General features: G+C 37.2%; 1 protein-coding gene across 3 annotated transcripts in view; it reads left to right on the top strand.

Moving 5' to 3' along the window:
* Nucleotides 1-240: 240 nt before the first annotated feature.
* Nucleotides 241-14,636, top strand: part of lamb2l (laminin, beta 2-like) — a 67,830-nt gene continuing 53,434 nt past the window's right edge. For 2 of the 3 annotated variants that reach the window (XM_088916768.1, XM_088916770.1), the window contains exon 1: nucleotides 875-939. In XM_088916768.1, coding sequence (XP_088772894.1) covers nucleotides 876-939 — 64 coding nt within the window. In that variant the 5' untranslated portion in view covers nucleotide 875. Of the gene's footprint in view, nucleotides 546-874; nucleotides 940-14,636 lie in introns of those variants that run through there. The other variant, XM_088916769.1, reaches the window with a different exon arrangement.

Below are 14,636 nucleotides of genomic sequence, written 5' to 3'. Positions count from 1 at the left end.
CTTAGCTTCAGTGGGTTTCCAGTTGTGAGTTGCAGGGTGATATACTGTACAGTAGCTGCTCATATAAACCATATACATCATTTTTCAACCAAATCATACAGTTTCCACACACATAATTCAGCACAACTGTAAGATAAGAAAAAGTAACCACACCTAATGCATTCCTGTAGCAGAAACTAAAGGTATGAAATGGACTGTGAAAAGGTTTTATTATGACTCATAGAAGAGGAGTGGCTCATTAATGTTTAAGAATGGAGAGACTGGTAAGGAAAAGAGACTTTGAACTCCACGGTTAAGTAACGTGTGCTTTCACTTCTACAGTGTGTCGATGAATTTCCGAGCTTTAAAACACAGCATGATTTACATTCAGATATTTTAGTCGATCTGAGCCAGTTCTTGGCATAACTGATGCCTACAGTGGTAGAGTTCCAGCGACGAGGCTCCACCCTCGCGAATAGCTGCTGCAGTGTCGAGGGAAACTTGACCGAGTCCAGACAGGTGAACGAGCCCAGCTGACTAATCGTGTTGCGGGAAACCGTCAACAGGTGAGGTTTCTGCTTGCGGTTGTTAAGCTTTCTCTTTCTGCAGTGACGCATTTGCCTTATAATGTGCATATCGTAGACCCTACTAGCAATTTGCAACATAAGAAACTCGTTTACTGGACAAAAAAAAGTTTTAGTAAACTTGCATCTGTGAGTGTTGCGTCCACCTCTACGTAATTTCGAGGGAAGGATAGGTAATGGCTTTTTGCAACATATTTTCCATGGCTGAGTGGAATTGCCTTGCTTGCGCAGAATGTGCATACACGAATAACTTAAAGTAGAATGTAGAATTTGGCAAAAGTGCATTATTAATTGGGATGGTTGGTTTTCAATATGGAATGTACGGTCCAAACAACGAAATATGCAAAAACAAAACCTGCAGGGAAGACGTTTCGACGTAAGATGTTTTATTATTAATAACACTATTAATAAAATTAACATCGCAAGCTTTATTGCTGAACACCTGACCGCCTACAGTATCTAATAACTAACTCGTACAGACAATTTAATGTTATCAAAACTATTCATGAAGTTGACAAGCCATCATATTTACGGAGACAATAAACGAATGATCGTACAGTATGTGAAAGAGGTACAGTAAGTAAAATTAGGGTTTATCACAGAGCAGACTCATCGGGTCAGATCATTCTCAAGATCATTAACGTTAACGAATACATGAATTCAACCCCTGGATGGAACTGTAATTAATCACAGAAAGATCATCTTTTTATTCTTGGTAATAACAGAGTTCTTATTTCCTGTGATATGGCTCAGTTTGAAGAATAGTTCTTCCAAACGGAGGTTGTTTAAAACGTGGAGATCGATTTTCTTAGGTTAAGTCTCTCTGTGTATTCATTCATCATGCTTTAGTTTACTGTTTTGAAATATTAATTATCCCCTGGTACCTCCGTTCTATGTACTGTATATTGATTTTTTTGTGATAGCGCAGATTGGTGAACTACAGCAATCTGAATGTACAATCACCGTACAAAAGCCTGTGTCCATTTACTTTCAGCCTGCTTTCAATTTTCTAAAACGTGGTTATGTACGGTATCTTTGCTTTCTGACTTTTATGCTTTTACATCATACGAACGAAACACGTAAATTAAACAAGGGCAAAACATGTTGGTGCTAGAAGTGGTTCTGGTATTTTTTAAGAGGTTTTGGACAGACCTGATGTTTTACACTGCTGTAAAAGGTGCATCACCTGTGAGAGGTACATGGGCAAAAATACTGAGAATCTCCAGATTCCAGTGACTTTTACTCAGATTTTATGCTTCATTTAGTTTAAAAATAAATTACAAGTTTGTTTTTGTCATAAACACACAGGGCTGTATGCTTTTGCAATTACTAGTACCAGAAGGTTCAGTCCTTCATACTCTGTTCACCTCACCAAAGGTAAGGGGGATGATCAATAATTTAATTAAAGCATATGGCAGTTATTGGGTGTCTCACGACCTAATTTAGTCATTTTAAGTTGTAACTTAGTAATTTTTTGTGATCAATAACACATTAATACACGTTAAAATGTTTTATACCCACTTAATTTAGTATTGCCTGTGTCTTATTTACATCCTGGCCAACAGCGATAAGTCCTGTACTACACAAGGAGAATCAGAGTGGACAGACAGGATCCACAGAGCTGCCCACACATTGCGACATTCATCCTTTGACATGCTGCAAGAACTTCTAGGAGCTGTTGTCTTACAGAGAGTTTGGAGCACCTTCTCTACTCTAGTAATCACACTCCCAAGGAAAGCTGCCTCATGACGTGATCCAGGCACCAGCTCAGAAATGTTTTTGAAACTTGATTCTGCATCGCCCCATGTTTACAAAGTTAACAGGCATGGATGTAAAATTCCCAGCGCTCCTGATATCACACTATACTGTACTTTATTTCTCAGTAAAGTAACTTTCTAACCACTGAGTTTGGTTTGATATCCCATATGTGAGAGTGAAACTGTTCCTTTCCAGACGCTTATTTCAGTGTTCTCAAGTCAATCAGCTGTAGCTGGCACTGTGGCTTGGAAAGATTAGCACTTCTTAAACCCTTCTCTTGAGCTACCAGGTACAGTCAGTGACTTGTGTCTACATGCAGTGATCTGGGGTGTATTTATCTAAAGTGAGATTTCGTGTGTGTGTGTTTTTGTCAGTGCCACGGGACCTTCCAAGCTATTCCCTGACTTTTTCTTGTACTGTATGAATTTGGCCTTGATTAACCCTAGACAGATATTAATACTTTTCAAAGCATCCTTTAAGACAGTCGTTATTATTTTATAAATTAGGGGGATATTGGATTTTCCTTAAGGACTTCCTTTTGCAGTTACACTACACTACTACACTGTTACACATTCACTCTACTAAAGTTATTGTTACCAATAAAGTATAACAATTATGCAGATAATTAAAAACTTAGATCAACTATGTAAATTGGAAAGTGATTGGAACAAAAATCAGAAAACATCAGACCTCCAGAAACTGTTTGAGACTCCTGGTCTATAATTTTACTTAGGGATTTTATTTTTATCTGTGACTGCAGTCTCTCTGGTTTTCAAGCCTTGTCAGCATTTGTTTCTTTTTAATATTTGTGTGTGGGGGGGGGGTGCAGTTTGAAATGGATTAAAATTTGACTGGTGTTATATTTTTTACAGGAATCCAAAAAAATCTTTTGAATACAGAAAAACCTTAGGCAAGATTGCTAGGAATAGCTGTTCAAATAAGGACAATGATAGATTTTAAGTTGATCATAACTGGAATATGTTCTGTGGTCAGAGAGTTTCCTGAAATAATTTCTTCAGAGTGATGTGTACAGTACAAAATGGAAATGATGAAGAGATATCAATCTACCACCACCTCCACAGATAATTGAATTACAAGTTTTAGCAGCTGCAGGAATCTTGACTCACTTCTTTAATCATCAGATCCTTGAGGCATAATATTCCTTTAGGAGTTCGTCTTGCTGCCAAAAAAACAACCACAGTGATGCTGAATAAAATTGGGATGTTTTTTCTGTGTCAGTCCATAGCACAGAGAGGACTGATTTCCATGTATCAGTTTTATATGCATACTGTATATGCATACACACCAGTGATCTGATAAATGCTGAACAATTGTATGATCACAGCACATCTGTTCAGATTTTTTACCGATGTGACAATCCTTTTTATAAAATGAGTTATAATCCACATTTGTTCAGCTTTAAACAATTACAAAATAATGATTTTCCCTCGTGGAACTTAAAACCTCGTAATATAATGAGACCTTTTAATGATCAAATTGATCCCTGTCTCTCTTTGGAAATTTTAGGTATTTACACAGTTTATTGTGCTTTCAGATATTATTAGAAATCAGAAAAACAGAAGGTTAAACAATGCTATACTCTCCCAATGTGTTTTAAAACTATTGAAGCTAGTGCAGCTAGTTTGTGGGTTGAACATTTTGCCTGTGGAAAATATACAAGCCTGAACATCAGTATGTAGCCTGAGATCCATTGTCAGAGCCAAGCTAGACTGAATGAGTGATTGAACTTAAGATGGAAAAGTGGGACTTCTGCTTTCCTTCAGCAGTCTTGTGAATGTGAGTTTGAAGTATTTCTCAGGTGGAACACATCCAGGACTTACCTGCATTGTCTTGCTAGCATTCTTTGATATTTGAGACCCTTAAGGTCTAATCACAGTGATTTAGAAATTCATGTCCTTGATTATTAAGCAAGCCAGGCAAGTTTTTCTTCACTGAGGTTTCTCAAAATGCACTATCCATTTACCCTTTTTTTTACTCCAAAAATGTGGTGCAGGCGTCTGTGGCTATATCCCTTTAACTGCTGTAGCTTTTCTTTCAGTTGTACAGTATAAGCAATTTATTGCATTTCAGTTCTACATGTATGTACGCAATAGTAGTTTTTTCTCCTTACCTTAATAACTAAACATCAGATTAAAAAAGCTGACACACTGGAATACAGAAGGCAGTGCCATCTCAATCAGGGGTTGTTGTTTTTTTTTAGACCCTGTCTGAAGCAGTAATTTCTGTTAAAACCCCCTGACAGAAATGAAACAGTAATCACAATATTTATTAAGTTTGGAATGCTAAAATGGGATATAGAATTGCAGGTAAAAAGATATGATGAAAATGTTGACAGATAAGAAACCAAACACTACTTAAGTGTTGTTGCGCACTTTATACATTTTACATTGTACATTTGTTTCTGAGCAATGCCTTGTCAGAATCTGAGGTCACTCGGAGGCCTCAAGATTCTTGATTGAAAACTGTTGACCCAGAGAAAGACCATGGCCATGGTTTAAATGAGACCATGTTTAAACAGCTGATGTCTTCAATTGTTTTCTTTTCTAAAACATAAAATTCAGTTTCATGTTTCAGTTTTAGGATTTTAATTGGTGTTTTGATGCCCTTAATTGTGTTTTGCTGCACCGCTATTTAAAAAACCGTCAAACAATGAGTCACTCCTTCAAAAGAAGTCATAATAACTCTGAAAGGAAATTTGTCTGATTACACGTTAGACGTTTTAACCATTTGTTTTTCAGCTTAACTAATTACAGGAAATTCTTTAAGTTTGGCGGTCATGTTTGGCTTCACAAAGATATATACATGTAGTTTTAATTGTATTGACTCTCTGTCAGAGGTCAATTGCATTGGAGTCTTGCCAATTGAAAGATGTTGTCAACCACCTTTTTGTTTTTATAAAAACTGATTATTAAATTCCTTTCAAACTTACCTAAGAAGGACTGGATTGTAATATTTCTGTGTTGCATGTCTGTAGAAATGAGGAACCTGAAATGTCCCCAAACTGAACTCAAACAAGTTCATAATTTTGTTATTTCAAAATGGTTTGCAACAGAAACTAACCACACCAGCCACACTTTTCTTTATCATACATGCTTTGGATCTTCCTCTGATCAAGTTGGTGATTTTGGAAAAGTAATAAAATACTGACAGTCAATAACAATAACAAGAAGAGCTCGCTTTTGATTTATTCACGAAGACTTATTGAAATACATTAATAACATTTAGAATTCCTTCTACTAACTACCGTGGTATGCAAATTTAATACGTTATCAGCCAGGTTGCAAAGCAGGAAGCCTGGAGCAGCAGTTAACTGCAGTGAGCAAGATCAGTTTGCTTTGGTGGTATGTTCTTAGCAGTTCTTATCTACAGAGGTATGGTAATTCAACTCCCACCTTCTTGCAATCCATGGGATTTCAGAACGGTGTCTTAAAGCCAGTCTGCTTTGCTTTATTTGCGGTTCTTTCTCATGATTAATTGAATGTTTATGCTAATGAAAAAGAAGGGACTTGAGACATCTCCTCGGAACCCACCTTTATTTCTGCACAGCTATGAGAACTGTGTTCTGGGGTACTGTCGTAATTGCCTGAAGTACTGTACAATAGGTAGCTCCCACATACAATGTTCTCTCCTGATAAGCTGCTTATTACGTTCATCTTGAGAGCTGAAGAACAGCATTGGTATTTGGCCTTTGAGGAAAGAAGAAGGATTAATTTCTTATGAGACTGCCGACTGTAGATCGGGTTGCTGGAGAATCAAGAGAAAAACGACAGATCTTTTTTTACGATTTGCGATCATTGTGTGCTTTTGTCATTGTTAAGATTAAATGTGAAAGGAAAGCAAGGAAGACTAAATACAACATGCATATCTCAACATATTTCTTATTTGCTTCTAGTCACTTATTTTTGAGACCAAGAAATGCAACAACTACATTTCCTTTCTTATTTGCTGGTACAAGACTTTTTATGTCAGAGGCTTTTGCTAGTCGGGAAGATTGAGGCCATGCATAAAGAAAATGCAACATGCCAGAGAGATTTGTGCCACAGGGGGTACATGGTGTACAGTGCTAAGGTTACAGTCTGCTACTTTACTCCTTCACACCCTGCAGCAGAGAAGCATTTTTTCCCCTTTTCAGAACTATCGGGTGTGGCTGGTTAAAGTTTAATTCCTTATCGGCCTGACTTTACCTTCATCAGAGCAGGAGCTCTAATCATTGCAGGATCTACTCACTGAGGCAGAATCTGATATAAAGTTTTATGGCAGCCTTAGAGGTATGACAGTACCAAAAGAAAATGTATGCACAGGAGGAAAAGCAAGCGCTCATTGGTGTCGGATTACTCGTTCCCCTGCTGTAGATTTTGAATGAATCTGAGGTGTCGTACACTTTGTCAAGTGCATGTTGAGTTCAGTCTCAATCAGTAACATGCTTAGGCTGTAGTAAAAAGTCATTATCACTGCTGCTATGAGTGCCTGGCTGGAGCCAGAGGAGTTTAATTCAAATGCATCTGCAATTGTTCTTGTAATGTTTCCAGATCAAGTCCTTATTACCAGAGGAAACAAATAGTAAATTTTCTAAAGTTCTGTCTTTCTTACACATAGCCTTTGTCTTGGAATGATTGCATGAAGAAAAGAGAGTTTTGCAATTATGAGTACAGTGGTCATGTTCATGGGGGATCTAAGCCAATCAGCTCATCTTCATTGACCGGTGTAACAAATGCAAGAGACAAGTCCTGGACAGCAGTGTCAGAAATGTCTCTGGAATGTGCTCTGAGATTCTGCTGGTGAAGAAAACAAATTCACTAGTAATAAACAACATGCTCTCAATGTGCTTACCATAACTTAGTCCCATCTGGGTTTTGTAGAAAAAATGTAGAAAAAGTTATCTGTAGAATATGAAATCGTAGTCTTTTCCAAATGGTTGGTATTCCTAAAATTAACATTTTAGTGAGGTGTTGCAACCAAGGGTATTTAACTTGTTTAAATCTTGGCTGATATAATTACGTAAATCCCCAAACACGACAGAAATGCACAAACACTGCCTCCCAGATAGTGAAGACTGTTCTGTCATAAAGAAGCTCTGTCATGTTCTTATTCCCAAAAAGAAAATCTATCCTTTTTAATATGTTGAAGGGGTTTGGCTACATGGATATCATGACTAATGCTTCTCCTTATACAGCTTTCCAATGGTATCATAATACCATGACCACCATTTTAAAACCAGCTGCAGCGTCTCACTGAGTAATTCACGCAGCAAACATGTCTGTGTTTTGATAAGGTACCCATTGGTTATTTGGCCAGTAAATGTCCATTTTTTAACTCTCTCTGGACCTCAATTTTTAAGTCATGTTTGGCCCTTTCCACCTCTGAATCCACTGAATCCAAGTAAAGTGGTAACACTGCTGTAAATGCAAATTTTACAGTACATCCACACTTTTTTTGTTCTTGATCCCTTTTGAAATGTTTTTCCTCCTGAGTCATGACCCCGCATGGCTGTCCTCAGCACACATTCAGAATGCTACTGTACCTTTCTCTTTAATCTCTGATAAGCCCCAGCTTTTTTTTTACAAAAGGCTGCAGTGTTTGCACTCAACATGTCTATTGCTAAACATTGTTTTTCATTGAGCTTTCAGGGTATAGCCCCAGACATGCTGCTATGTTTAATTACGTACATTGCTTGTTTTATTTGTTAGTACTTGAGTTGGTGCCCTATTGTACCTATTAATCTTCATTTCCGTATTGCTTATGAAACACAATGCATCCTTTGAAATGCAGTTGTTGGGTGTACTTATGTGCAAATATTTTTGGTCTTTATTATAGTTCACTTGCACTGTCCAATACAATTCTTTTTGGTACTTTTCATGCATGCTTTGATGTATGAATAAGTATGCAAGCAAGGGATGTTATTTTGTTTGTTGTGCTTGAGAAAGGATGTTGGGAATCTACATGATTTAAAAATAATGTTTTTGTGTTCTTCCTTTGAAGGCAAAGTAAACTTTCAGGTAGTGCTGTAATTACCTAAAGCACCTTCAGAAAACAGAACTTGAATCTAGATGGTAATTACAATACCTTTCAGCTTTTTGTTATATGCATTTGTATCACTACTTGATAGCTCTTGAGTGAGGAAGGAGAGTGTTACATGAGTTGTATGTGGGCGTATTTTAACATGAACAAGAGGACAGGAAAAATTAACTTCCAACTGTCAGTGGAGGAGTTGCCACTCATGAGGGGCTGGGCTTTCAGATTTCACAAGGTATAAACAGTCACTTTTTAGACCTGAGTGATTATTGAATATTCAACGGGGAAAAAAAATGCATTGCTGTATTACGATACTTTGTGTTCTTTTTATGAAAATGTTTCATTCGTAAAACCATGAATGCAGAAGAAAAAAAGCTCTCCAACTGATACTAGGATTATCTGTGCATTACCAGAAAGCTTTTGTAAAGACATTTTAGATGCAGTTAATTCAGGTCTTATCTCATCTTGCAGGGTGTTCCGAGGAAAGAAGAGTTTACGTGCCTTTTTGCACTGCCAATTGAATATTAGAGATGTGTAGAATAAGAATGATTCACAATTCTGACTTTGAGAAGTATGACAGCTTTTTGGGGGTGAATGAAGCTATCCCAGCCCGAAGAGATCTTTGCACTGTAGAAAAAGGTTCTTGCTGTGACATGATGGCCACAGAGATCTTAAGCTGTTCCCATGAGATGTTAAGTCATGCCCACAAGAATAGGAAATTGATCTTACTGTGCCATGGAGAACCTTGAGATCATAAGATGTTCCCGAGTCAAATCCTTTTCATTTCGACTGTCTGAATGTTAGAAGAAAGATGAACTGTTCCTCGTTTCCGAGCAGTGAATGAGTAGAACCAGCTGTCCATGTGGCTTTCAGAAGCTCCTACGTTGCTCCCTCTGTTAATGCCACCTCTCAGCCTTGTTCCTTAGATCAGGGGTAGAGTGAATGTCTAATGGTCTGGAACACTGAGATGATGACAGTATGGATGTGAGCAAACAGAAGAGCAGCGAGAGCAACGATTCTGTGCAGCCAGTGCAGTGGTGTGGGTATACAAGTGGGTGTAAAGGTGTCAGACTCCATTATTTTTTGAGGGCCATCTAATTTGTTTTCTAGCTCAGGTCTCGCTGAAGTAGTTTTAATGGCCTTATTGAATTAATTTTGTATTTTCCTCCTGGCTCAAAATAGTATGTGCTTGTCGGGACTCACCAGCATTCTTTATGTTTTCAACCATCAAAAGCTTGCAGGGTCATCAAAGGAGCTTGCTCCTCATGCAGAATCAGCACTTTGATCCAGATGTTGCTTGTTCAAACCTGAGTCATGTCCCCTGCCAGTTGTGATGGATATTCTTCAAGTGCAGATTTGACAATGTGCCATCATGGTCAGTGTTACAACAATTCCTGAGTCTTCTTGGAGACATCATTACGCCTTCCATTAAATCTCTTGTAAGGCGTTGCAGCACTTGCATCATGTGGAAACATGAATGGATGAGGGGGTGGGTTAGAGGAACAGTCATCTCACTCTTGCTGTACAGTACAGAAATTGCTGCTGTCAGTCGAAAAGGAAGAGAAGAAAAACACTGTAAAGACAAAAATAAAAAATTTGATTAACAATCAAATTAAGAAAATTATTGTATTAAATGGTCTTTGTGAACTACTAGAAGCTGGCCCTCCTGCATTGAAGATATTTTCCCATTGTATTTTTACTTTCTCCTTCTCTGTGTTCATTGCATCAGTTGAATGACAGACAAATCATTTCTAAAAATAATTTCAGATTGTTTCAGAATCTTGATACAAAACCTACAAATAACTCTGTTTTTCTCTGACCCCAAATCTCATTAGTGATAATTAATAAATAATTCAGTATTAATGATAATATTTAGTTATTTCATTCTCAATAACTACTTTATAAGATTCAAATCCTGGGTAGGCCTCTGAACTGACTATTCATGTCCCTTGGTCATAATAAAGCCAGCAGGTTCTCCTTTTGTGCATTACTGTTCTCCAATACTTTCTGTGTTCTTCAAGAAAGTGTTTGTCTTGTATAGACCTGGATCCTAAAGTAAAAACCTCTTAGAATGACATGCTGTGATTTCTTGTACATTATATACTGTAAGGTCAGCATAATAAGCCAGTGCTGCTGAAAAAGGCTGTTGACATACTGGAATGTGTATGGTGTTGTCATGTTATATGTTCCTACTGTATGTTAGTTTTTTCTTGCTTGTCATCCATTGAATCTCAGGTGAAAAACATTGCTTCTCAGAACCCGGAGCATTCATTGTTATATTCAGTGAGCTTATGCTTCTCTTAAACTAGGCCAGAAGATTTCTTTCCAGAAACCTGGATGAATAAATTCTCAGTTATGTACTCTAAGGCTTTGTAAGCCTCTATCCTGGTATACCAAGAGAAAGATGCCCCCTCGCTCTGTATGCCCTGAATACGGCTTGATTTAGACAAAGGCAGGACTCTTGCGTGCCTTTGGAGAAATGCATATTGGGCTTGTACCAACCAAACGCAGGCATGTGTTTATTTGTCAGAGTTTTAATCTTTCTTTACCATTGACATACATATTTTTCTGTCCCAAAGAAATAGAATCAGAATAAAAAGTAAACAAAAATAGATTTCTCTTTTAATAGTCTAGAGGCATGCAATGTAAGGTTACTCAAATGGACTTACCTGTATTAGGTCTGGAAATGGGACAACAAATACAATTACTCAATGACAAGGCACAGATACTGCAAACCTGTCTCAACATATGTCTGAAATAGTGCTAAATAAAAAATGTCTTACTTAGAAAATACTATTTAATAGAACTTCCAAATATACTTCTTATTTCACCTGCCATATTCTGCAGGGTGGTGTCTAGCTGTGCTGAAACACAGAAATACAGTTCTAAAATATACAGCATTGTGATAGCTCTGCTGTTTTTTTTTCTTCTACTATTTGCAGTTTTAAATTCATCATTAGTCTGAGGGGCTTTGTTATCTTTTGATAAGTAGTTACAAAGTTATAGACAGACATAGAGCTTGTGTTATACAGTACAGTACACTGCCCAAACCACGACTACTGGGACTCGAATTATACATGACCATGTTCTGTTTATGGCATCTTTTCTTCATTGAGTCCATTAATACAATACCTAACTGGACGCTGCTTACCCTTGTCACTTTGTGCTCCAGCTTACTAAGAGTGGTTTCATACAATGGCTTAATTATGAGGAATTCAGGCTATTCTTGCTGAGGTTTTTTGCAATGGGACCACATGCTGTTGGTAACTGCTTCATCTATTACTGACAACAAAGAAGACCAGTTTCTGGTAAAAATAAATGCTAAAAAGACAAGAACTGGGTTTAGTCTTTTGCCATTCCCTGCCATTCAACACAACAGCAGGACCTGGATGTCCTGGGATCAACAGCTTATTGTTATAATTTGCTTCTGTGCTACTTTCATTATTCCAAGGTCATTCCTTTAATAAAGGATCCTTATTACGTTGTAAGTCATGCAGTCATGCAGTCATGCAACCAGCTCTAAAAGTCCAAAAAAAATCTTTAAAAGGTTGTTTTGGATCCATTTTTGATGAAGAAAGAACAAAATACAAACAATTTAAACATTATGCTTCAAAGCAGCATGCTTGTGTTTGAATTCTTGATTTTCATATATCTTTTTTACTTAAAAGAAGATGGTGTAAGGATTGGCCCCAGCTTAAAATATTAGAATGTTAGTGCTTTTTGCCACTGCTTTAATTTTTTTTCCCTCTAGAAAGCAGAAGGGAGGGAATGTGCCTGTCCAATGTCGTGAAACCTAATAAGTGCTCTTCAGCCTGTTGGGAGGTATTGAGGTATTAAAATTGAGGTGGTGTGTATATGAGTGGGCTCGGGGGAGGGTTCAAGCAGTTTCAGTCAGTAGCACCCACAATAGGGTGAAATGGAGTAAAAGAAACTCGTCGTTCCAAAACAAGAATTAATGGAATTGGTGCTGCTTTGTTGCATAGTCTTTCAATTGTGTGTAATAATGGTGGGAAATATTTTGAATAATTCTGAGGCCTTTAAAGGTAGTTCAATTAAACCAAAAATGAGAAGTGTGTACAGCATTGTGTGGCTTACAGTGTAATGAAACACAAATTTAGTTTTCCTTTTAAACTTGATAGGCTTGAATCTTAAAGTCTGTTCAAAAATGTAATTTTTTTTAAAATGTACTTTATGTCGCAGCTTACTAAAGCTTCCTGAGGGAAGCCGCTTGTCCCTTCCATTTTGCCGACTTCAGTGCGACAGGATTTGTATTCTTTTTTTTTCCCCCTTGTGGCCCTTTTATTCTTCTTTTATCTCAATTCAGCCGGAAGGAGGTGCTGACAGGGGGTGAAGCTGAAAGTGCGTTTGGGTTTTTTTTTCTGGAACAGTAGTCCAAAAGTTTGAAAACTTCAGGGATTAGGGATCTCCCAGCTAGGAGCATACAGCGCTCATTTCCTCACTCCCGCTCCAAACGCAGAAGTCTCTGCTGAAACTCTCTGTTGAGATGCGCAGCCCAAAGAATAGGCCACTACATTCCGTCTGCCTAGAAACCATTTTTCCTTTCATACAGTGCTTTCAGTGTGACAGGCCCATTTGAATAAGAATTGCCGTCCATTCACCCCATTACTCCATTTAAAAGAAAAAATATCTGGGCCAAGCTGATTGGTTCATGTTATTCGGTTTGTTTTTACACTGCAATGGCCAGTTTGCTTACCCGTTTTTTTTTTTTCTTTTACACACACATTAGCAGTGAGACTCGCTCAGAAAAATTCTGTATGAGCTCGGCACAAACTGGACTCTCTCGACAGCTAGCACTGTGAGTAAGCCAGCGTGACATTTTTCTTTCTCTTTGCTTCTGATTGTGAGCTAATCTTGACATTTTCCCTTGTTATCTTATTCATGCAGTCATTTAACATTGTTTTCAAGTTTGGTTATCACAAGTGTACGTGTAGTTAAGTTGCACTTTTTGTTGTTATTATGTTTATTTTCTTTTACTAGTTTCTTCAAGTTTATTATTTCAGCAAATTTTTTTTGCATCCTTTCTTATTCCTTTGCATTACCTCAGGAGTTTTGCACTTAAGTTGTAGAATGACTCCAACTAGATCTGAATTATTTTTGAGAGTTATGCTCCCGGAAGCTAGTGGCCGTTATTTGTAGAAAACATGCTATATGCAATTACTGTTCTCACTCTGTAGAGGTACAGTATTTTATGATGATGCTTGAAGTATTTTTTTTTCTCATTGAAGCGGAAACACAAAATTTGCTCTCTCCTGTTTTGTAATTTCTTTTGTTTTTGTCTCCAATATGAAAATGTTCATCAAGGAAAAAAAGTATTGCTGCTTCTTTCAAGAAACAGCTGGATGAAACTACAAGCATATTTGATAGCTCCCATATAACTGTAATTGAAAGGCAAAAATTGCTACATTAGGACATGAACTTCAAATTGCATTGATGCGTAGCTGGCATGGCAATGAAATTTTTTGTTTTTTCACTGGGAAGAAAAAGAGCCCATGTCTCAATGGTCAGGTCCTAGTATTCTATTGGTGTTTGGTGAAAGCAGCCTGAACTACTACACTGAACTACTACTGAAATCATTTTTGCCATATGTTTTTTATACTCCAGGTCAAATGTTGAACATCAGTACACGTATTTACATCATTGACATGCTGCAAAAGAAGGCAACTCAGGAGCTTAGGAGTGCTTTAATTTTCTTGTGTCTTTGTTTTTTCTCTAACAGATGTCATTATTTTATAACTTTCATGAGTACAGATGACAATATGAGTTTAAAATTAAATACATATATAGTAACTGAAAAAAAATACAATCATGTTTTGGTAACATTTTATTTGAATGTGATCAACATTCATAATGGATTCACATCTGCAGTATATTTATTTAAAAACCACTTCAGGTTCTTAAATATTTGTGAAAACCCTAACAGAAACCCTTGCCTTAGCAAAAGTTATGATCTCTGCTGTAACAAATCTTATACATTGTTACAAACACTTTTACAGGTATTGTTGTACAGTATATGGCCCCAATGAAAGATGCTGGCTACATAAAACTTTATTCCAGATAAAGCTTGACACAGTGTTTATAATAGTGTCTGGTAAGTGAAGTAGGTTAGTTAGTTCATACATTATCTGGAAAGGAAAATCAAAAAGTAACAATCTCGCGTTAAAACCTGTAAGAGCTTTAAGATGTACTCTTTCATATTGTCATGGCATTGTTCAGGGCTGACTGAAATTGTTATGTGAAGCAAAGAAAAACAATTGATTAGTT

Source organism: Atractosteus spatula, chromosome 5, assembly GCF_055471065.1.
Source record: "Atractosteus spatula isolate fAtrSpa1 chromosome 5, fAtrSpa1.hap1, whole genome shotgun sequence".
Taxonomy (NCBI): domain Eukaryota; kingdom Metazoa; phylum Chordata; class Actinopteri; order Semionotiformes; family Lepisosteidae; genus Atractosteus; species Atractosteus spatula.
This window is presented reverse-complemented; position numbering and strand designations above follow the sequence as displayed.